At 46.9% G+C, this 23,674-nt stretch overlaps 3 protein-coding genes across 3 annotated transcripts; 2 read left to right on the top strand and 1 right to left on the bottom strand.

The window, feature by feature from the left end:
• Nucleotides 1–622: 622 nt before the first annotated feature.
• Nucleotides 623–7,656, bottom strand: LOC117850331 (probable aldehyde dehydrogenase). Its single transcript, XM_034732157.2, has 15 exons — nt 7,388–7,656; nt 7,042–7,121; nt 6,756–6,859; nt 6,355–6,422; nt 6,129–6,186; nt 5,863–5,976; nt 5,505–5,588; nt 4,777–4,995; nt 4,220–4,351; nt 4,039–4,128; nt 3,371–3,460; nt 2,775–2,984; nt 1,381–1,491; nt 1,099–1,178; nt 623–998 (listed from the first exon to the last, which is right to left on the bottom strand). Exons 1-15 carry the CDS (start codon nt 7,639–7,641, stop codon nt 860–862), a joined length of 1,833 nt encoding a protein of 610 aa, XP_034588048.1. The 5' UTR covers nt 7,642–7,656; the 3' UTR covers nt 623–859.
• Nucleotides 7,657–8,932: 1,276 nt separating this feature from the next.
• Nucleotides 8,933–11,273, top strand: LOC117847528 (ras-related protein Rab7). The gene is made up of 7 exons (XM_034728742.2): nt 8,933–9,116; nt 9,261–9,287; nt 9,499–9,598; nt 9,690–9,836; nt 10,267–10,347; nt 10,421–10,566; nt 10,843–11,273. The coding sequence occupies exons 1-7, from the start codon at nt 9,061–9,063 to the stop codon at nt 10,904–10,906; spliced, it is 621 nt and encodes a 206-aa protein (XP_034584633.1). The 5' UTR covers nt 8,933–9,060; the 3' UTR covers nt 10,907–11,273.
• Nucleotides 11,274–20,547: 9,274 nt separating this feature from the next.
• On the top strand, nt 20,548–22,224 carry LOC117847421 (uncharacterized). The gene is made up of 3 exons (XM_034728628.2): nt 20,548–21,181; nt 21,286–21,426; nt 21,649–22,224. Exons 1-3 carry the CDS (start codon nt 20,862–20,864, stop codon nt 21,848–21,850), a joined length of 663 nt encoding a protein of 220 aa, XP_034584519.1. The 5' UTR covers nt 20,548–20,861; the 3' UTR covers nt 21,851–22,224.
• The last annotated feature ends 1,450 nt before the right edge of the window (nt 22,225–23,674 follow it).

Here is a 23,674-nt window from a genome sequence, read left to right as displayed (position 1 = left end):
CACCCGTCACATTGTATGTTTGAATGCTAATTAGAAGTATTAAATATAGGCTAATTATAAAACTAATTGCACATATAGGGTGTAATTCGCGAGACGAATCTATTAAGCCTAATTAGTCCATGATTTGACAATGTGGTGCTACAGTAACTATTTGCTAATGATGGATTAATTAGGCTTAATAGATTCGTCTCGCGAATTAGCACAGGATTTTGCAATTAGTTTAATAATTAGCTCATGTTTAGTTCTCCTAATTAGCATTTGAACATCTGATGTGACACTGTTAAAGTTTAGGACCTCCTGTCAAACACCCCGTAATAGTACGTATGTATGCATGGTTGTGGCAGCTGGCAATGCCGGCATTCTCGGAGCGCTCTTCGCCGGCCATGGACGACGTCGCCGATTCACCGTCGCGCCGGCATCCAGAAGACTGGAGCCCGTGCGTCCGCTGTTGGCGACATCAACATGGCAAACAGGATCGCGCAAGCCGCTGCTAAGACAGCTAGACAGGATCATTGCTCCACCAGTGCGTCCACGTAGATTTTAGGAACAGTAGAACACTGCGAAAGCAAAGACGCACAGCATTGTACTGGCGAGGCATCCACATGGCGAGTGAACGAGCACAAACTAAAAGCAGTTGCGCAATTCTATTATTATTGAACCGATCCCCGATCCCGATCAACCGCTAAAAGAATCTTTTCTGCCCTTTATATTACGTTTCTGGAGGGTAAAGATAATGGCTAGACCGGCAAATTATTCGAAACAGCTCGACTTGGCTCTCAACCAATCCTGAACCCTTCCCCTTCTCTGCCCCCTTTTATTGTTTCAGTTCTTCTCTTCTAGCTGCCAAATCTCCATACCTTCATGTCGCAGAGGGGAGCGACCAGTTCTTGGGCACGGGCCCGATATCGTATATGATCTCCCTGTGGCAGGACCAGACAAGTTTGATGGCTTCTGGAGTTCCGATGCCTGCACCTCTTGGGTCCCCGGCTGGACCAAACCTGAATTTTACAATGGGAACGAAAATGTTATTTTGTGGGTGATCATCCATATGCAGGTGGTCATTGGCGTTGTTAAGAGTGGTAGCGTGTGTTAGCTCACCAGTGGTTCTGCGGAGCGCCAGTTGTCCTTGCTCTGATTCCAGCGTATGTTGTCCCATTGACTGATCTCCCAAGCACGTCCTGAGAACAGGGATAAGGAAAGGGCTCTAAGGTCATTCAAGTGTTTGATTATTGACAGCAACACAACTGAAGAACTTTGCAATATCGTGGGGAAATCCCAACTTCATCTAACCGGTTTCATGACAGAAATGAAGAGTTCCAATAACAAAGTCGATGAATATAAGAATGAAAACATCCCCAACAGAGAAGAAAACCAACTTGCCTGCAGGAATAATGGATCATTTGAAACTACAGCAGCTGTCAGATGCGCATTCATCCTTTCACAGGCTTCTAATACCAAGTCAAGCTGATCCTCAGAGTATTCTGTGACCACCTGGATTATGAAATTAGGGTAGATCCGTGTTTTAATATAGAACATCTTAACAATAAGTAACGCTAGTTGAATACATCAATGCCACAGAAACATGTCATTAACCCCCAACTACGCATTTGTCGGTAAAGGTGATAATTAAGCGTTCGGTAAGAAACACCCACACAGCTTAGAATGAATGCAGGCAAAACCTACAGATAGATATTGCAGTCCATAACAAAGAATAGCATGCTTTACCCATAGTCATGGCCATGTGTCCATCTGAAGTAAATGCTTCAGGATGAGGTTGATACTTTATATTTGATAGCAGTGCAATAGCCCATAGGAATGCCAGGCATAACAATTAATTTATTGTTTTCTGAAATTTTATACAGCTTAGAATAAAATAAAATACAGGCATGAATGAACTGTGCAAAGAGAATGAAGAAATGTGGTCCATAAACAAGAACAATACTATTCATCACACTTCTCCCCAAAAAGATGGATGCTCTGCATGTCAAGGATTATCGGCCTATCAGCTTGATTCACAGTTTTGTCAAATTAGTAACAGAAGTTCTAGCCAACTGGCTTGCCCCTCTACTGCCTTCAATGGTTTCCACCAATCAGAGCGCCTTTGTCAGGGGAAGAAATATCCATGACAACTTCCTGTTTGTCCAACAAATGGTGAAATCCTTGCACATGAAGAAAGAGGCTCATATTCTCCTCAAGCTGGATATTTCTAAAGCATTCGACTCGGTTTCATGGTCCTTTCTCCTGGAGGTTATGAGGCAGTTGGGTTTTGGACAGAGATGGCGGGACATGTTAAGTCTAATCTTGCCGACCTCGTCTCGTGTGTTAGTGAATGGGGAGCCAGGGGAATCTATTCTTCATAGTCGAGGTCTTCGTCAGGGTGATCCACTCTCTCCCATGCTCTTCATACTGGTCATGGACGTCCTAAATTCTCTTGTGGAGTACGCGGCTAGAGAGAGATTGCTTCAGCCACTTGGTCGAGGTCATGCTTGTTGTTGTGGTGCGTCTGTAAGCTTCGCTGTGTAGGTGTGTGGGGGTGTGTTTCAGTGCATGGGTTTTGTCCATAACCGGACTCGTTGTACTCTCTTTTCTCTCGTAATGAAATGACACGCAGCTCTTCTGCGTCGTTCGAGAAAAAAAAGATACCATGAATCCATCTATGATGTGCACTTGTGGAAAAGTTTAGTATTACTAGTGTCAGGAATGCCAGGACTACCATAAAGCACTGCCATATTATTTCCCATTATGATTAAATAATTGCAGATGGGGTCTATTACCTGGAATGGACCAAATATCTCCTTTGTCACAAGCTCAAAATTCCCACTTTTAAGGATTTCCTCCAGAGGAACAAATACAGCAGTTGGCTTCAAAGCACCGTATATTTTTGGAATAGAGTGATTTTCCAAAGGTTCACCACCAAAAAGAACCTTTGATCCTGGTATTTTGAGAAGGTTGTTCATGTGCTCTGTCATTGCTTCTGTGGTAACCTGGATCAGAAAAGATCAATGGTATTATTAGTTAATATTCTATGAAGAAACAAAAAAATGTTTACGGTATTCAACCAATTATGCAACCACATAAAAATTTCACACACAATTCAGTGACAAATAGCTACATGTTCTTTTTCTCCACACATATTAACCTTTTAGATGGACACCTGTACTGTGCAAAGACAAGATCCTTTCTTTCTCCTCATCTTACACTATTTGATGTCTGGACCTCATATCTATTAAAATAACAGGAAACAATATTATTACCTGGCTCCATCTATTGGTTGATTAAGATTTTTAACTACTAAATGCTGTGAAAATCACACCATAGCATGGAAGTTAGAAGAAAACTATGTGATTACTGCCAGGAACTGTCCACTTACCGTAAGGACCGGGCCAATTGTCAAATCTTCAAGCTTCCTTCTTTCAGAAAGTTTCTTCATTTTCTCAAGCAACCCGCTAGAAGACCAATTCTGCAAGTGGAAGCAAATTATACGACAAATAAAGAACAAAGACACACATAGTAATCTGATTGCAATGCAAAATATGCTCAAACGGCATTGTAAGGTTCTCAAATAGCCTCCAAAGTTCAAAACATCGTAGGAATCGCATCTACAACTGTTGCCTGCTCCCAGTCCTCTTGAGTAGATACATTGTTAACCAAAAAAAAATTAGACCAATAAGATTAGGCAGGTGATTTAAATACTAGAATTGACAAACCTACACAACAAACAAACGCCAAAAGACAACAACAACTGGGGCCACAAGTCAATTTTCTTTTCTCTTGAATATGCAGGAGAGCTCCATATCATTTCATTAAAGAAGAAGAGTCAGAAACAAGTACAACACGGAACCCAAATACTAGAAAAGTAAAACAGAGATACCACTGACTTGACAAAAAAAACAAGACAGGACAAACTAGGCAGCAGACCAGACACAGGTCATTTATCAACCAACCAAGAAACATTATGCATCATAGGCGATGAACATAGTCCACAATCACCACCCAGGCCCACCAGCAAAGTAAGCCACATTTGCAGTTAGTCTTTACCTTGTGCATGAATAGAACAGACTGAGCAGAGCACTTTTGACCACTGCAAGCATAAGCATCCTGATCGCAAACCCAAGCAATATAATCAACCTGTTTGGCACAAAATCCAGTCAAGTCACAATTCTGATTGTGAATATATGGAGTATGATTTTAGATGTTGAACATAAATATGACTTCAGACCTCTTGAACATCTGGACCAAGAATTTTCCAATCAAAACCAGCATCCTCCAACTTGACTCGGCCTTTCAAATCAGCAGCCAATTTCTCTGCTACCCGTGAACTCCCAGTGAAAAGGGTCATTTTTGGATTAGCCTAGAAGAGATCACAAAAATTCCAAGCATGAAATCTACCACCTATAATTAGAGTGTAAATCCACTTGGGCAAGAAGGACTTTCTACATTGGATGAAAAAACTAGCAGATCTGTAAAATAACTCTATAAAACATCAATTGTTGAACATAACGTACCACATATCAAAAAACGAAAATGATACTGAATTGTTGAACCAAAACCTACTGGTGCTTATCAATGACATGACCAGCTCTTATTCTTAAACTTAAAATGTTAACAAGAAAAACAGGTATACGTTCAAACATGGAACTAGTTCCTCATATAGCAGTAAGAATCCAGTTTGTTATCCCAATAGCAACTTCCATGGCAATGACAGTGATAGTGAGTTGCCTTTTCTAGTTACTCTATCTTGCTACAACCAGTACCAGCTAGTTATAGAATCCATACCTCTAACAGCAGCTTGTTCATAGTGACACCATCAGAATTTATGAAATCCATATCCTCTGCAGGCAATCCACAATCGTGAAGTAACCTGAGCATTTGTTCCATCACAACGCTAACCTTGCTGTCAACTTTGAGGAGTGGCTTATTTCCCATGTATAGTGCTCCCATTACTTGTAGTAAGGGAATCTCCAGAGGAAAATTGAATGGTGTGATAATTGCAACCTGCTCAGTTTTTAGGTCATATTAGCTCTAACAGGTCACAATTTGAATTAAAGAAAAATGAACTTGCATTTTACACTTCATAAGATAAGAGATAAAACTAAATCGCCAGCTAACATGTGACAGTCCGCATGCAAACATCAATCGGAATGTGCAAAAATATTCGGGCAATATACAGTCATGACAACAGCCAATATGACTAGCATAGTAAGTTTGTCTTCAGGTTCTAATTCCAGACAGCAGGTACACTAGATTTTGTTGAAAGACAGGTATGTCTTGAAACTGACATTGGAATATAACTCTAAAGGATCAAGTGCTTCAACAACCCAGGCTTGCTTATCACCTTAAGAAATTTGCTTTATCTAAATCAACTTGATCCCCTAGGAAATTGAATTGCAATAACTAGACTTGCTTTGAATGGCTTTTTATGTGCTCTAAAGACTGTAGATAAAATAAATTGAAGAAATATCGAATACAATAATTTTTCACAAGAGGCTGTTAAGAACACTTACTGGGCCATAAGGCCAACGGTAGCCATTACTTCTTTGTCCAAGATGGTTGCCAGGTACAGCAAATGACCTTGCCAGAAAGCGTACCTGTTACAGCAGACAAAAGAAAATATATGAATGACAAGAAGATAAAACTGCAGTCTTTAAAACTGCAAAATGGAGCAATTTCTTCCAATCTGCAGACTAGAACACTTTGACAGCTATTTGGAGTTGCTGCATGCTCTCAAGTCTCAACCCACTACAACTACTTGCATCAAGACTAATATATAAATTTTCATATATAACAGCATTCATCATCATGCAAATGAAGAAATCTTATCTCTAGAACATACAAAAAAGAAGCAAACAGAGGCTCAAATACCTGATCTCCGCAGAAGTTTTCCAAGAACTTTTGAGAAACTTGAACTTCTGCAAGAGCTTGCTGGTAGCTCTTTGGAGATACCCTCTGGATAAGTTTAGCAAAGAAATCTGAGACCTGCATAGAGCATTTTGACAACAATGAACCATGAAAAAAGTATCTATGAAAAAGAAGTGTTAACTGTATCTCTTCTCAAGCACAGTAGCATCATCGCAAAATAATAGTAAGGATAAAAGAGGGTTAAATAATTTAGTATCAATAAGGCATACCGCAGGTTGGCCCAGCATATGTGCAGCTTTTGCAGATATATCTCCATACATGAGGTACCTGCATATTGGAGCTTTTTAAAACATAAATAATCTTAATATCTTATGATAAGAATAAGTTGTAGCTTGGAGACCATGAAAAGAAAAACACATCAATGAATTTATGGCATATAAAGCTCTGCCTATGCATTTGTATCAATTTTCATTGGGAGGTGGGAACACCACAGACCTCTCTGGAGCTTTAAGTGGGTTGTGAAGTCCATGCTTTGGGCATTTAGATAAACTCTCCACAAATGGCTGCAGAAGAAAAAAAAACATCAGAAGTTGTATGAGAGCATACTTGACAGAAGATTTTATTTCAAAAAAAACAACAGTAATATCACATAGCAACATAATAATGTCAAACAAGTTTAAATGCAACTTTTTGACTGACAGCAGCTATATCTTTGAATATTCATAGTAATATGAATAAAGTTGCATACCCTCACTAAAATAAAAGGAATATGAAAAATTAAGTTATACGTATAACAAAGTGTTTTGCAAAAAAAAAATTGAGGAACGCTATAAAGGTTAAATGTAGTTGAATTTATGTTTGCGTGAATGCAACATGGAAATAGAAGAGAAGAGTACCTTTATTTCGGTTCCGTTAACCTCAGCGATTTTGATGAATTTTTCACCATTTAGAGGATCAACTATCCAGTTCCAGTTAGCAGATGCTGTCCAGCTGCCCTGCACTGAACCATTGCGGTTGAGGCGCATGCACCTCATAGTCAGATTATGACATTGTTGAGCGTTTGGTTGGAGAAATTAAACATCATCTTAATGTGCTAAAAAAACTGTCATATTATTCCATTTCCATGTACGCACACAAGCATGGGTTTAAAAAACAAAACAAAACCACAAGCAGAACCCTCACCAAAATTATGCACTTCCGCGGGATTGGAACCTGAAATCTCTTGTGGAGAGACCGTTGCAAATGACGGCGTGTGCAGCCACCTGCGAATCACCCAAACAATCAGCCGCGGACCGAAGTGAACTTATCATCCTAGGCTAGTGCATCCTCCAGTATTAGCGACTCGACCGCACGCCCCAACAACCCTGACAGGTAACCCTATCGCGACCACTCGGTGCGTACCGCCACTCAGTGCGATCCCCCAATCCGCATCACATCACGCAACGGCGCCCCAATTCACACGCACGATCCACCAGCGCGCAACAGATCGCGGAAATGGAGAAGGGAGTGGGGGTGCGAGGTGGATCACCTGGACACGCACGCGAGGGGAGCGGATCGACGGGCGGCGGCGGCAGCGGCAAGGTGCCTCCGGGAGAGGAGGCGGCTCATCGGCGGCGAGGTCAGGTGGCTGCGCCCGCGGCTTCGTCCACTCAGATTGCTAGGGAGTGATGGCTTGTTGGGTTCGCTCTCTGCAACTCTGCACTCCCAGAGTCGTGTGCTGCTGTCGTCGTGTATCGCTGCGGGCGCTTTTAACTTTCCACGGCAGCTGTGGGGCCTCTGCATGTGGGCCCTGCGTGAGACGCCATCCGGGTCGCCGCGTGGGCGATCGGGCGCGCGCGGATCCCGAAAGATCTGGCCAAACGATGGACAACTCACCTTATCTTTCCATGTGCACGTCTGACCACTGTAAATGGTCTGTCCGCTATCGCTTTTGTTTCCGTTGATTGATTTTGGCCCGCTACAGAACAAATTACCTTTTTATCCCCAATTTAATTAGGGAGGCAAGTACATGAGTGGCATCGCAGGCAGAGGACTTACCGGCCGTCTACCAAGAGGTTGCAGAATGTGTAGCGGGAGATTGTTAGATCTGAAATTTGAAGGTAAAAGCGAGGACACGAGACACGGATTTAGACAGGTTCAGGCCGCTAGAGTAGCGTAATACCCTACGTCCTATTTAGGAGTGTTTGTATATTGCGTCCTGCTCTTGGGTGTTGAGGTGTGATCTGCCGAGCTAGATACCCCTGCCCTCCTTTATATACTCCAAGGGGCAAATTACTAGTCGGATTACAAGGAGAACTCCTAGTAGGATTACACGGGATGAGTCCTAGTACGATTACAGGGGAATCCTAATAAGAGTCCGACTTTTTCCTTCCTTGCGGGTACTGGATGTATCCCGACAGGACTAATGCCCGTAGCCCGTTGGATCCGGTATTTCTGAATTCTGATAGTGTCAGCTAGCTAATAGATGGTGGTTATTAGCTAGCTACTCCCCCCAATGAAATATAATGCATTCAAGTTTTAAATTTATCCTCAAATATAAAATATTGCAGGTATATTTGGATGATTGCCATTTAAAAAATAAATTATTTGTTATCTGCAACTGCTGCCTTAGAGTACATGCGTCTTCTGTTGTGGTACGCTAGTATCCGGGATATCTGCGTATTTCAGGACGGAGAGGGTAATGGTTGAATCCGACCTGTCCTGACGTCCTGTTGCGGCCTACGTTGCACTTCGTTCCGAACTTTGAAGGATTTGGCCCACACAGTAATGAACATTTGGCAAATTTGGCCCATGGGTACAAATTCAGACACCTCTTTGTGGCCCAACTTTTTTTGAATTATTATTCCATTTCTTTGTTTCTCTGTTCTTCCGGAAACAATAAAATTTTATAGACACAAGCTCAAAGTTCGAACGTCGTCTATCCCTCTACGGCTCTACCGAGACCGGCGCGGTGGCGCGTCTCACGATCACGGCCGTCCACATCTACGCATCACGCGGCCGCGCGAGGGACGCCGGCCGTCGGCAAGATCCCCCAGATCAAATCTCGCTCGCGCCCACAGCTTTCCCAACGCTCTTCTTCCTCTTTTCCCCACGCTTCCTCCCGTGCCCCTCGTGATACAAGATAGGGAGGAGGAGAAGTGAAGGCAAGCAAAGAAGCGATCGCCCACCCGCATCCGTCGCTGCAGGCTCGCTCTCCCGGCCATGGAGTCGTGGCGGAGGCGGACGCTGCTCAAGGTCATCGTCCTCGGCGACAGCGGGTCAGTGCGTTCTCGTGTCGCCGTTTCATCTTCTTCGCTTCTCGCCACTCCATTTCTTTTTTTCTGATTTTAGTGCCCTGTGCTCGGTTGGGGCATGCTTAGTGCTCACCATTGGTTTGACATGGATTCGTTTGGCGAGTGCAGGGTCGGCAAGACGTCGCTGATGAACCAGTATCCTTGGCTTGGTAACGTTGATGAGATTTTCAGTTAAACTTCTGCTTTATTTGTTCATACATTCAGTCGTTGTTTAGTATGCTTCGCACATGAATCGGAAACAAGTGTTGTGTGACTGTGTGGCATGCTGGTAAGAGTGTTTTTTTTGTCGCTGTGTCTTCAAGGCGTTCGACCTTTGAAGTACTTAGGTTTGCTTGACAATGATTAGATATGTGAACAAGAAGTTTAGTCAGCAGTACAAGGCGACGATCGGCGCTGATTTCCTCACCAAGGAGGTGCTCATTGAAGATAAGCTTGTCACCTTGCAGGTGATCCTCTTGTGCGAATTAGGATTCGTGCACGTTGCACCACTGATAAGAGAAACGGGCCATGCAGTCATTGTGTGTTGCTCTGATGCAGATTTGGGACACGGCAGGGCAGGAGAGGTTTCAGAGCCTTGGCGTAGCATTCTACAGGGGTGCCGATTGCTGTGTGCTGGTTTATGATGTCAATGTTAAGAGGAGCTTCAGTACACTCAATACCTGGCATGATGAGTTCCTCAATCAAGTAAATTTACTTTTATGTCGTCCTGTCTTTTTCGTATCAGATACTCAGATTCAGATAGCAGACAAACTTAGCAGCTTGATTTCGACGGCAAATGACACTTTATAAGTAGCAGCAGTGGTCCTTCGCCATCGAAATAAATAAGCTCCAGATGATTGCCAAAACCATCTATAATTAAGTTTGTGTGGGTTCATTTTAAGTAGCAGCAGTGTTTCATTTTTAGTTTGTGTGGGTTTGATGTTTTTACCTCCAAAATAGAAAACAAATAAAACTGTTAAATTTTTTATCCCATCAATCTACTTGTCTGGCGCAGTATTTAAATTACCAGAGCCTTTGCTACGTTTTGGTTTTGTTGCTTACTGTATGACTCTATTGCGTCTTGCATCGATCGGAGTACTCTAACTGAAGGATTATTCATCTTTTTCTATTTTAGGCTAGCCCATCAGATCCTAAACATTTTCCATTCATTTTGGTCGGGAACAAGATTGATTTAGATGGTGGCAACAAAAGAATGGTTAGTTTCCTGAACGTGCAAACTTTCCTATATAAATTTGAAATTTCTGCAATTTCTTTGCGGCCTTCCACAGGTTTATGAGAAGAAAGCAAGGGAATGGTGTGCCTCCAAAGGCGATATCCCGTATTTTGAAACCTCTGCAAAAGAGGACCACAATGTTGATACTGCTTTTCTATGCATTGCCAAGCTTGCTTTGGCGCATGAGCATGACCAGGACATGTAAGTAAAAGCATCTGCAGTTTCTTGTTCAGATACTTCGTCTTCAACCCAATTTGTCTTTCTGGCTCATGGGCTCCAGAGGTTTATTTGCAATTTGAAATTATTTTAGAAAGGATGCACTATACTTTCTTTTTTCTTAAAATAAAGAGCAAAATTACTTGCAAAGAGGTAGGAGGGTTCAGTTCATCCTCCGTTAGTGCAGGTTGCCAGATTCTGGCAGCTCCCTGATTGATTTGCTGTTCTAATCATATGCATCTGTTCCTTCTCTGCCCCCAGTTGCTTCAAGACGGTTGCAGAACAAGTCCCGGACACTGAACAGACAACCGGATGTGCTTGCTAGCAGCTAGCCATTTCTTGGCACTACCAGGCAGTTACTGTATACAATAAGCTCAGATGACTAGCAGCTAAGCTGTTTAACAAGCTTATGTAGCTATACTTAATTGTAACTACAGCATCAGTGGCTGTGTTATTGGTCTGATACGTAGAATACAAATGGGGGTGTTTGCAAGTTCTGCTTGCGTGTGCTCTCCTAGGACAATAAGAATCACACCGTTGCAGAAGATACTGCTGTCAAAAGACACGTCCAGAGTGTGGCAATCAAAGTCCTCTTCAGTTGTAAGTTGTAACTAGCTTTTCAGCCTCCGGCATGCTGATTCTTGATGCACATATGCTGCTGCTGATATATATAAACCACTATTAGCTACTCATCACTGGAATGCTCAATTCATCTCTTCACGTGTTCGGTCATGGCACATGCGATCGATGATTCAGAAAGTTCAAAGTTGCTGCATGAAACGTCCAAGTCCAAGCACCGTAACCCCTGTTGAGCGAGTTCACCCCCAAATCCCAACTTTGACACTATGTAAAAAGAAAATTCTCCGTCACATCAAACTCGCGGTACATGCATGGAGTACTAAATGTAGACGAAATTAAAAACTAATTGCACAGTTTTGTTGTACTTTGCGAGACGAATCTTTTGAGTCTAATTAGTTTAATGTTTGGACAATAATTTACAAATACAAACGAAACGCTACAGTATGCTACAATGCTAGCACAGTAATTTTGGCACTCCAAAATTGAGCAACTAAACATGACCTTAGTTTTGACCCCTTGACAGCCCTGTGCGGTCAGAACGCACCCACTGTACCGTAAGTCCGCAACCTTGAAACCTGCCGGTGTGTGGCTGGTTGGGAAACCACGCGCGCGGCAGGTGTTTCCCCACGACGGCGTGACAGCGACGCCGCCCGCATGGCTTTGCCGGCGTGTGTCAGCCAGGCCGTCCCTCCCCTCCTTTACCACTGCTGCTGCGGCAGTTGCCATCTACCCTGGTCGTCGGGTTCGGCCGCGACGTGGGGACGGAAAGGCCGAGCGGGACAGGCCACAGGCTTGACCCCCCCCCCCCCCCCCCCCCCCCCCCCCCCCGCGTTCCAGGACCCTGCTGACCGCCTTCTCGGATCCTGCCGAGTTGCCGGCGAGAGCGGCGAGGTCAAACCTTCTGACGCGACGTCGGGTTGTCGCCGTCCCCATCCCGCATGCCCTCCGGAAAAGGGCTCTGATCCCCATTCGTTCGCCGGAGTCAGCTAGCCCTCGCGACGCACCACTAGCGATGCAGCATCCTGGGGCATGGTTTTACATTGACATACGTGCGCGCGCGACATCTGGCATTCTGGTGTGGGCCTGTGGGGTGGTTCTGGTATTCAATTGTGAGGACGCCGGATCCGCTGGATACTGCGACTGAAGCACACAGGATAGAGCATACTAGTTCTTTGTTTCGAATTTTCAGAACCAACTTTATAGGTTCAATCAACACATGCATGCGTAAGGGAACGATTTTCTTTTTCGGAAAATCTATGAATGTCAAATTAACTACGTAGGAGAATGTCAAATTACTTTCCTTCAGTTTTATCCCAGACGTTACAAAAAGGCTTGATGTTGTAACTGCATGGTAATATGATCATGTGCTGCATGTCACAATACGAGATGGCTATATGTTATTTAATTAGTATTGGATTATTTTTAGATGAAAAACTGAATATTCGATCATTTCGGCGTCATAGTTGCTACGGTGTATTTATATTTTCTTAGATTCCAATAAAACATTTTATACCAGCATATTTTATATAACTAATAAATACTATTTAAAGAAAAGTTGTTTTCGCAAAATCTCTGGAGAAAATTGGAAGTTAATTTAGTTGTACTCCAAAGATTTGTGGGATAAGAAAATGCAGATAAATAATGGTAAGATTAAATTCGTCGTAGAATTTAGATTACCATGGCCTGTATGAGTTGTAGCTCAATTTTGGAATATAACCCTCTGTACCGTTTGTGGCGCAAGAGAAAGGGATGGATTTTGTTTTTGACAATCGTGGTGGTCACGACCTTATAGGCTCTCTAGTACAGTGCACAAGGTACATGCACGCATGTAAGAAAATTGTTGATAGCGACATGTATATATGATGCTGAATTGCTGACTTCGTTATCAGAATGTACTCCTACCAAACAAAGGAGCAACAATCATACACATTATCCTACGTTAAAAGAGTTTCGCGGTCCCTTCTTAATGGAACGTGCTTGATTATCCAAATGAACAGGCTCTAGATAGGGACAAAAAGAGACGCTAGTTAGTTGGTGATTACTGAAAGGTTTAAGATACTGTGAACAACCACTTGGCCCTTCTAGAGCCCACCAAGTCACCATGAAAGAAGCTGCAAACATGGGAAAGCACCGACTTTTTGGTCATTCTCAAAGACCCACCCTCTTTGTTCTTTATTTAAACTAATTAAGGAGCAGGTTAGGTTGAACAGAAGATCGTTGCCTCAGTGGATGATATGCTTGTAGATGTAGTACAACCTTTTTTTTAAAATCCAGCATGCAGTACAGCTTGATGCTATGGTACGGGCCTGTTTGTTTCCCATTATTTCTCAAATAAGCTATAATCCCACCCAAATGGTTTGCTTATTTCTCCCTTAGCACACAATCCTCTTACCTCAGAATCCTGAAAATAACGTGGAGGCCGATTCTCCGGCACGCGGCCTCAGCGTCGCTTACGGGTCAAGCGAGTCGCTTTTCCCCCGGTACCCCTCCACCATCGACGCCTCCAGTGCCGGCCCAAGCGCCGCTCGCCTGCCCCCCTGCGCCACCCTCCACGCCTGCCGCATCCCTATCCCTATTCCCTAACCCCGGCACCGGATCCGTGCCCTCCGGTGGCCGCCTCCTGGTCTCCGGCGCGGGCTTCCCATCCGCGCGCGGCCGCCGGCCACTGGGTGCCCCAAGATCCCGCCGCCGTCCCGCGTCTGTCTGACCTCACGCCGCCCTCCACGGCCATCTGCCCTCCCGCCGCCCTCACGTCTCACGTCGAGCATCGGCTTCCGTGGTGGCGTAGTTCGCTGTCCTTTGCAGCACCGAGCAACTACATGCTCAAGCGTGATGAATGCGTGCGTATTCGAGGTAGTGGTTAGCAGGTTAAAAAAGCAGTAAGGAAGGTGTATCAATAGCAGCCGTTTCCATCAAATCAAGATGTATGCATACATATCATCAAAATTGACCATCAAATCAAGATGCATGCATACATAGCATCAAAGTTGAAATTGCTTTTAAGAAAACAAGCATCATGCGCAAGCTGCTAATTAACACGTGAAATTAGAATTGAAATTGCTTTTAAGAAAACAATCATCTTTTGATTAATTAATTATCTTTATACGCATTTGATAGTATTGTAATATAATTTCTATTTAACAAACTCAAAAGATATTAGAATTGTTGATTTTTCCTTGTATTTAGAATAAAAATGAGCTATCATCAGCCTCACGGGCATTAAGATCATTTTAACACTCATGTTAGACAATCGACCGAAAATAATCAATATTGTCAAACACTCAATTTATTCAGACAGCATATTCTCCCTACAACAGGCTTATCAGATAAGCCCTGCTATCCTGATAAGAGAGGTCCAGATAAGCAGAAACAAACATGAATTAAGATAAACAAGACGTGCCTGCAGTTTCCATTTTATTTTGCAGTTCTGATCGCTTTACAGAAGATGCAGCACAAGCGAACCTATCAATCTATCATGCTGGTGGTGGTAGTAGGCGAGAAGGCCACCCGCCGAGGTCAAACAGTGCTTAAGATAAACAACCTGTCAATTCATCTACCAGCATGTGACTGAAAAAGGTTGCAGGCTGCCTTCTTCATTTGCTGGCCTAGTGGCATGTACAGAGTACCACCGATGCCACTAGCCAGGCAGCACCGTAAGGCCTTAGGACGCCACATCACCAAGCAGAATAAGCAAACAGGGATAATTAAGCAATGGAGGCAACTAGAGGGCTCTCCCGATAGGACTCGGTCGAGAGCCCCCGACTCTCCCGCTCTTATCCACTCGCGCCGAATCCCTTTTCTCCCGCTGCCGGAGCCCCTGCCCCAACCACGGCCCACAAGCTCAAGCCAACACCCCCGTCGCCAGCACCTCCCTCCTGTCCCCGACGATGCCCTCGCCACCGGAGCCGCCCCCGACGATCACAGCCGGCGCGAATCGAAGAAGCTCATGCCCCGCCGCTCGCGCTTCCCTCTTGTCTCCGACGGCGCCACGACACCCCCACCCCAGCCCTGCCCAACCGGCCTCCTCCACCACCGCGGCGGGCAGCGCCGCCGCCGCCCGCCCACACACCACTATCGCCGCCGGTCCGGCAGCCTCCCCCGGCCATCCCTTTAGATCCTGCAGCCATATATGCTATCCCCAACCCCAAACCCAGAAACCCTAACCCCAAACCTTGATTCGAAGGGGAGCTCGCTGGAATTGGATTCGTCGCCGGAGACTTCGTTTTGGTCGCCAGAGTGGTTGTTGGAGAAGAAGAGGAGGTGGAATCCATTTGTTACTTCATTGAATGAATGAGTTACTTCTCTGTTTTTTTTTCCTTTCCTAGTGTCCGACCTCCCCTCGTATCATATCGAATATTCGGTCGGAGGTTAATTAAGTAGAACTAAAATATTCGGAGGTTAATGAAGTAGAATATATTCGAAGGTTAATTCGTAGAAATAAACATGAGCTAATTATAAAATTAATTACACACATAATTACACAGATGGAGGCTAATTCGCGAGATGAATATATTAAGCCTAATTAATTCATCATTAGCACATGTATATTGTAGCATCATATTGTCAAATCATGGACTAATTAGGCTTAATAGATTAGTCTTGCAAATTAGTCTCCATCTGTGCAATTGGGTTTATAATTAGTCTATATTTAATACTTCGAATCTCGCAAATTAGCTTTCATCTGTGCAATTGATTTTATAATTAGTCTATATTTAATACTTTTATTTAAACATTCGACGTGCCAGCTCAAAAAAACAAACACCCAGCTAAAACCTCTCGTCTTAGCTTTTGCGTAAGCAATTAGGCATCAGGTCACGTTGGCGCATCTGTTAGTACACATGCTCTGTGGACTGTATTGCGGAGTACTCACGAGTAGTAGGCTGTAGCGAAGCCTCACTGTTAAGCCTGTTCCTCTCATTAGCGTCTCTTTCCCTGCAGTTGTCCTCTTTCCCAGCAGTTTTCCTCCCTGATTGAACAGACGAGAGGTCGTGAGCAGAGTAAGCATACGTGACCGGGCTGACGTGTGCTGGCCCTGCGGCGCTGACAACCACCACCGCCCGGCCGGGTCCGACCGCGTTCCTGGCAGGTTCCGACGACCGGGAGCGATCGCGCGCGCGGGGGCAACTTGATGCATGCCGTGGATGCCCATCCGCCCACCCATCCGCGCGCGGCGGCAGCGCCACAGACGCCGCGATCGAAAGCGAGAGCGGCGCCGTTCGTTTCGCCGGGATCGCACCAAAGCGGGCCCCAAAAAAAACCTATCGACGCATCGGAAGGGACGGAGGGCGACGGCGCGAACGTGACACCCCCCGCCACGCCACGCCACGGCGCGCGCCGCTCCGCCGGCCTCGAGCGCCTGCCGCCCCAGCCCCCGGGCCCCAGCGTATTAGTTGCCCAACTTTAGAGATGCAAAATCACCGTTGTAGCACTGTAGCACACTGTAGTGTTTCATTTGTATTTGTGAATTATTGTCCAATATTGACTAATTAGGCTCAAAAGATTGGTCTCGCAAAGTACAACAAAATTGTGCAATTAATTTTTAATTTCATCTACAAAACTGTGCAATTAATTTTTAATTCCGTCTACATTTAGTAATTCATACATGTACCACAAGTTTGATGTGATGGGGAATTTTTTTTTGCATAGTGTTAAAATTGAGAGTTTAGGGAAACTAAACAGACCCTGACGAGAGAGCCGCACGTACTCTCCTGGCTGCGTACGTGCGCGCGGCTCGGGGCGGGACCGGACCACGGCGGGGAGGCTTCCAAGAAGAGAGGAAGGAGGAACGGGGCCGGTCCGGATCGGGTCGAATCGCACGGGCCGCTGTCGTCGGCCAACCTGGATTTAAATTCGGGTGGGGGGGAGCGCGCGCGCGCGAGAGAGCGCGGGTGGAAGCTTCTGAAATCAGGAAAGAGTGGCCGTGGTTGGTGGCGTACTGGTGTCAGCAGCACTGCTGAAGTGGTATTTTGGGTAATGGGGAAGCACGGTATTTTGTAGAGTTCCAGGAGCAACATGCACCCAGTCCGTATGCACGGTATTTTGTCTGTATTAAGATGATTTGTAGAGCAGTACTTGAAATGTGACACGAGAAAGATGTTGATTGGGCGCGCACACATGATGTTAATTAGATCCCTATAAGCCGCAGACGTTTTGGGACATCTCAAACGTGACCTAATTTCATGGCCATGACGTGACAATCGCATGGCCGAAAAGGTAAAGCTCACACAGCATGAACAAACCCTTTGAGAGCTTGCTGGCACAGCCGTCTGATTGCGATAAAGCATACGAAAAAAAGAAGGGATCGGGGATAAATTCGGTCTGCAAAAAATTGGAGAAACCGACCTAACTTGATTGCCACCGCTTTGTTCGCTTCCTCCGGAGGTCGTGTGCTGCTTTTCGTCTCACTCGCACAGGTGCACTGCCCCCGCACGCCCGCGAGATCCACCCACCAGGCCACCAGATCGGTTGCGTCTGCGGCCTCGCAACCGGGGGGCCTTTTAATAACAACAACAAAGGGCTTCGCTTAGCTTCGACGGGTCATCTTCTTCCGGGTGGACTGACATCGGGACGGCAAGCGATGCGATCGATGCGTCACGTGTGCGTCCTGTGAGCTACTCCTTCCGTTCCAAATTACAAGGCATTTTCACTTTCTTGGAGGGTTAAAGTATCTCAAGTTTGATCAAATTTATACAATAAAGTACTAATATTCATAACATCAAATAAGTACCATTTTCTTCATTAAATATATTTTCATAATATATCTATTCGGTGCTATAAACTTTCGTGATTCTCTCTATAATTTTGATCAAACATAAAATAGTTTGACTCTTCAAGAAAATTAAAAATTAGAATGAGTTATAATTTACAACGGAGGAATAGTAGCTGACACGACGTCCGTCAGCGACACATGCATCTGCACCCGGCCGCCGACCCCCGACGACGCTAGCTAATTCGCATGTGCTCGCCGCCGAGCACCACCACCCGGCATCGGCGTCTCTCTCTCTGCTCGTCGATCCCCAGTGACCGATCGATCGATGCGTCACGCATGCCGAGTGTGCTCACGTAGTGAAAAGTTTTAAAATAAAAAACTGCAAGGGATGCGAAGGGAGCAGCAGTCCTGGGGCAGGCAGAAGTCAAGCCGTGCCTGATCAGCCGCTTGCGCCAACCGGCCACTGGAGGGATTCGGCGGTGACAGGGACTCCACAACTTCGCCCGGGATGGATCGGCCGGCGACGCAACGTACGCATATTTTACCCCAGGTCCCAGGAAGCTGCGCCGAATCCGACGAGGCCATGGCTTCTAGATTGCGCTTTGCGGGAGATGATCCTTCACGGTGCACGTTTTGGCTTAGCTTGCTTATACAATTGTTTTGATATCGATGACGGCGATGTGTGCATCCGAGTTTAATATACGTGCAGCGCCAACAGCGACCTTGATACATATGACAAGGACGTCGCTTTGGACGTTCAGCTTGGCTCGAATGATTGTACTTGTGTTGTGGGCCGTCCGACGCCGGAGGACGGCGACGGTGAGCGGCCGCCACGCATTGCGCGGTGTGGCCGGTTTTCTTATAGGGGCACTGCCTTTGCAAAGTTTAGGGGACCAGCTAGTCAAAATCTTGGTTTACAGTAGAAGCAGTAAACTACTTGAGTGAATGCATCATTAAGGAATCACTCAAAAAATGATTCACGACCGTTGGCGGGTACAGCCATCTTTCATTATGGTTTATATTTATCATGTTATTGTTTGATGATTATATATGTACCGGTGAGGGATGATAAATGTTTCGACGGAAAGGTGGACATGAGAGGAGAAAGAAAGTGCTATCGAGAGTCTAAGAGGACGTCCGGCTTGAAAAATCATCTCATCTAGTCTCTTTCCTTATTATTAAGTGCTATACGGGTGTGTCCAGAGGGATCGAGAGTCTAAGAGGGCGTTCGGCTTGAAAAATCATCTCATCTAATCTCTTATAATAAGTGCTATGTGGGTGTGTCCAGAGGGACATCACGGCAACGGACCCACCTATTTCATTTCCCAAACTAAATAAAATTGCGAGGAGTGATAAGACGATGGACCACTATATTTCTCAAATCAAACATGAACAAGTCTTGCAAAGGCGCCCACTTAGCTCCCATTTGGCACAACTTCGGTAGAAGCTTTGGCTCCAGCTTTCAGTTCTCCTTGCCAAACACCCAAATCCAAAACGGCTTCAGCATAAATGCCGATCAAAAGCTGATGGGGAAAATGAACTAGATAGCGTGAGCTACAAAAACTAGCTTTCCTCAGCTTCACCTCCTCCCCAGAGCCTTATGCTTTGACATCGCCACTCAAGCTGGTGAAAATTACATGGAAATTGCCACTCCTACCTCGTTGTTCCCTCTCTTCTTGCATCAGGGCATCAGCTCCGACAGTGCTTTGGCCCAGCGCCGCCGCTATTTGGCTTGGAGCCACGCTCCAGACTCCGGCTCGATGCGGGCGTCTAGCCGAGTGGCCATCGCTAGGGTGGCCGGGACGGCCGCGCGGTTGAGTGGCGGTGGCTGGGGCGGGCGCGCGACTGAGCGGCGGTGGCTGGAGCGAGCGCGCGACCGAGCGGTCTCGACTCTAGGGCAGGTGCGCAGTGACGGAGAAAGGGGAGGAGATAAGATGAGAAGGAATCGGGAAAAAAAAGATAAGGGCGAAGACGGATCGAGAAAACAAGAAAATAAGAAAAAGAGAATAAAGAGATACGAGGGGAGAGGAAAAAATAAATTGGAAAAAATAACTAAAATCACATTATTAATAGAGCTACACATAAAACTCATATGTGGAAGCAACGTACATATGGAAGGGCACAATGGACAATTGACACGTTCTATGCATTCTAAAAAGTCAGGAGAATCCGTTTTACTAAATATTTTCTTACAAAATAAGCCATAGTCAGAGTCAGAGCTGTTTTTTCACGATGAGCTAGAGTCAGAGTTGTTTTTTCACGAGTCAGAGTCGTGCCAAACGGCCCTTAATGTATTACGTCAATCTCCTTTCTTTCTTTTTTAAAATTAACTCGTGTAAGCTCTAAATTGTAGCCATTTCACGAATAGTATATTTTTCTGAAACATTGCTAGCCTTTTCAGGTGCAATGATTAATAAGCTCTGGTGCGCAGAAACTACGTCCCCAGGGCCCAGGCACATGGTGCAATTCACGTATCCATACGTACCATGGCCTCACCAATCAGTTCCACTGTTCCGGCTGCACGCAGTCTATAATCCCAGCTCCAGCAAAAGGAAATTGAAAACGGCTTGAATCGGGCGGACCGGACATGGGCTCCTCCTCCACGCGATCCCCTTGAAAAGGCGAAGGCCCCACCCCCACGGCACTACGTGGCGACGACCGCCCGGGTCGCGCCCCCGCAGGCAGCCAGACATTTCCGCCCCACCTGCTATAAGTGGCACGCCGGGCGGGGGCAAGCGGCGGCGCGCGGCGACCCCCGCAGCCGCTCCGAACCTTCTCCCCGCCCAGGAAGCTCACCGGGAAGCCGGGGCAGATCCCCCCAAATCACACACACACATCCCCCCGCCACCTCCTTGCTACAACTACAAATCCGCCCGCCCCAACCCGTCGGCATCCCTCACTCCCCCATGCACACCGGCAGCTCGATCCTCCGAGCGCATCCCCGACCTGCTACTATAAATACAAAGCTCCCGCGGCGGTGGCCCATCCGGTCATGGCGGCAGTCGGGGCGCGCCCAGTGCTGTACCACCACCCGGCGCCGGCGGGCGACGCCGCCGCCTCCATGTCCTCCTACTTCTCCCACGGGGGAAGCTCCACCTCCAGCTCCGCGTCCAGCTTCTCCGCCGCGCTCGGCGCCGCCGCGCCCGCCGAGCCGTTCGACATCTCCGAGTTCCTCTTCGACGACGGTGCAGGCGGCGGCGGAGGAGCGGCCGCGCCGGGCGTGTTCGCCACGGCGCCCGACGGCGGCGCGCCGCCCCCCGTCGTGCCCGCTGCTGGCAGTGCAATTAGTGCGGCCGCCGTACCTGCCGCTAGGTGAGTGGCGTGCGTCACTTGGCAGCTGTCTGGGGTTTTTTCGGCGCATCATCATTGGTCTGGATTCTGAATTGGCCGGGCTCGCTTTCGATTGGGCATTTCAGGGGCGCGGCGGAGGCGGTGCCGGAGCGGCCGCGGACGGAGCGTATCGCGTTCCGGACGAGGTCGGAGATCGAGATTCTGGACGACGGCTACAAGTGGAGGAAGTACGGCAAGAAGTCCGTAAAGAACAGCCCCAACCCAAGGTAATCGATCGACAAGCTGAATTATTGCTGTTCATCCTGATCATCGATCACACATGCACGACAAAACGATCGATACCGATCAATCAATCACGCGAGCTACTGCTAGTAGTCTGTTTCAATAAGAAATGATCAATCAACTCATCGCAATTTCTAGTACATTTCACGATCTGGGTTTAATCTCGACGACACTGACACGGATCGTGTGTGTGCGCGCGCGCGCAGGAACTACTACCGGTGCTCGACGGAAGGGTGCAACGTGAAGAAGCGGGTGGAGCGGGACAAGGACGACCCCAGCTACGTGGTGACCACGTACGAGGGCACGCACAACCACGTGAGCCCCAGCACGGTGTACTACGCCAGCCAGGACGCCGCCTCCGGCCGCTTCTTCGTCGCCGGCACGCAGCCGCCGGGCTCCATCAACTAGCCGCGCCGATCGCTTCACCCGGCCCAAGTAAGCTAGCCAGATAGCTAGTCGCTATAGCAGTAGGATAATAGGTGATCTGGGTCGGTTTCTCGAGGTGGATCGTTTGGGATCTAGCGCTCCTCTTTTTCCCCGTCCTTTTCGGCGGCGGCGGCTGGCTGTTGCGATCGAATAGTGTGCTGCCGCTGTTCATGCTGCAGGCTCATCAGGAGCTACTCTCCCACGAGCATCAATTGGGCAATGGGCAAAAATAGTCTGGGAATGTAGCACACATATACAGTGCCGTGACCGTACAATAAGAATATAAGATGTACAGAGGTTTTGTCGTTGTTCATCGACCTGATGGCTATAATTTTGCTTTTACTTTTTTTGACCTAGTGCAAGGTGTGAGACAGAATATGATTGTTTGCATAAGATCTGCATATGCACAAAATCGAGCAACGCTCGTATGAGTCACACGATAATACTCCTATATCATGTCTTCTTGATCAGCATGGATAGAAGTCTCATAATTAATCAAACTGAGTAGTATGCACAGGGCTACAGGGGAATGAACAATTGTCTTCGCGTGATTGTTATCACTTAATTTCATATTCGGTCACTCACTGTGTCATTCAACTGGTTCTAGTGGACCCGTCAGAATATCTCCCCTTTTGTACGTGCACCGTGCACGGCTCTCAAGTTGCACCGCATCGTTATCCTGCTACGTTTTTATTATAGACTCGATCGCGGATGGATGACGTCTGACGTGCATGCCTGCGTGTTTTTGTATTTCTGGGCGGATCCGTGGTTTGTTCTGTCTGTTGTTTTATTCATACATGATGCTTTTCTGTCAGGTAACCAGGTTAGTGTGGGCCTAGTTCTGTATCAAAATGAAGTTTAGAATTAGGATTGGCTCAGTCAAACTGCAAGATCAGGAATCTTTAGCCATTCAACTATTAAAATCATTCATATTTGGCTATCAGGTGGTTTTGGTGGGCGGTTTTGCTGATATGGACGACACGTGGTGGTGGGACCCACATATTAGGACCCTTTCTCTTCTCCCCCCTCCCCCCTCATGTTGTGTCGCAGTAGATGAAAGGTAGCAGCTTGACATCGAGGAACGCGAGCTGCTGGTCATCATAGGGCCAATCGGCATGCCGTGGCTCCACCAGCCGGTGCTCTGCTCAGGCCATTGCCAGCAGTGGAGGAACAGTTGATGTGGAAGAAAGGATGGCCTGAGTTGCTGCCCTGGCTGGCTTGGATTTCTTTAATCCCCAGCCGGAATTGCAATGGATCAGGGTGAGAGATGGTCGAGATTGTAGCTGGGTGGGTGTTGGAGATGATTGTGGTGGCGATTTGTGAGTGGTGGCCGGAGCTGAGTGAATCGATCGACGAAGCTCCAGTCAGTTTTGTTCTGGGCGGTGGAGCAAGAAGAAGAAGAAATAGAGATTGAGAAGGAGATAGGACTGACTGCTCGGTGGAGAATAAGGGCGAAGGGTGTGGGGGAGTGGGCGGCCATGTGTGCAGCGATTGCAGAGAATAGGACGGCAAGGTGCAGTGAGGAGCTCAAATGAGGCGGCGCTGTCGCGGCCGCCATGCCGCGTATCTCTCTCTCTGCTCCCATCTCTCTCTCTACTCCCACCTCAGCACCCCATCCCGCCGCCGCTGGTCGCCCCCTCCCCCATCTGCTCCCACACCGACACCCCATCTCCCCGACCCCGCCACCTCTATCTTGCCGCTGCGCCGCCGCCCCTCCCCCAAAATTTGCTCCCATCCTAGCACCGAGCGGCGTCCTGCCTACAGCGTGGAGTTCGTGTGGGAGTTCCTCAGCGCCGAGGTCGCCGG

The sequence above is a fragment of the Setaria viridis genome, chromosome 3 (assembly GCF_005286985.2).
Source record: "Setaria viridis chromosome 3, Setaria_viridis_v4.0, whole genome shotgun sequence".
NCBI lineage: Eukaryota > Viridiplantae > Streptophyta > Magnoliopsida > Poales > Poaceae > Setaria > Setaria viridis.
Note: the sequence above shows the minus strand (reverse complement) of the source record. Positions and strands in the feature narration are given on the sequence as shown.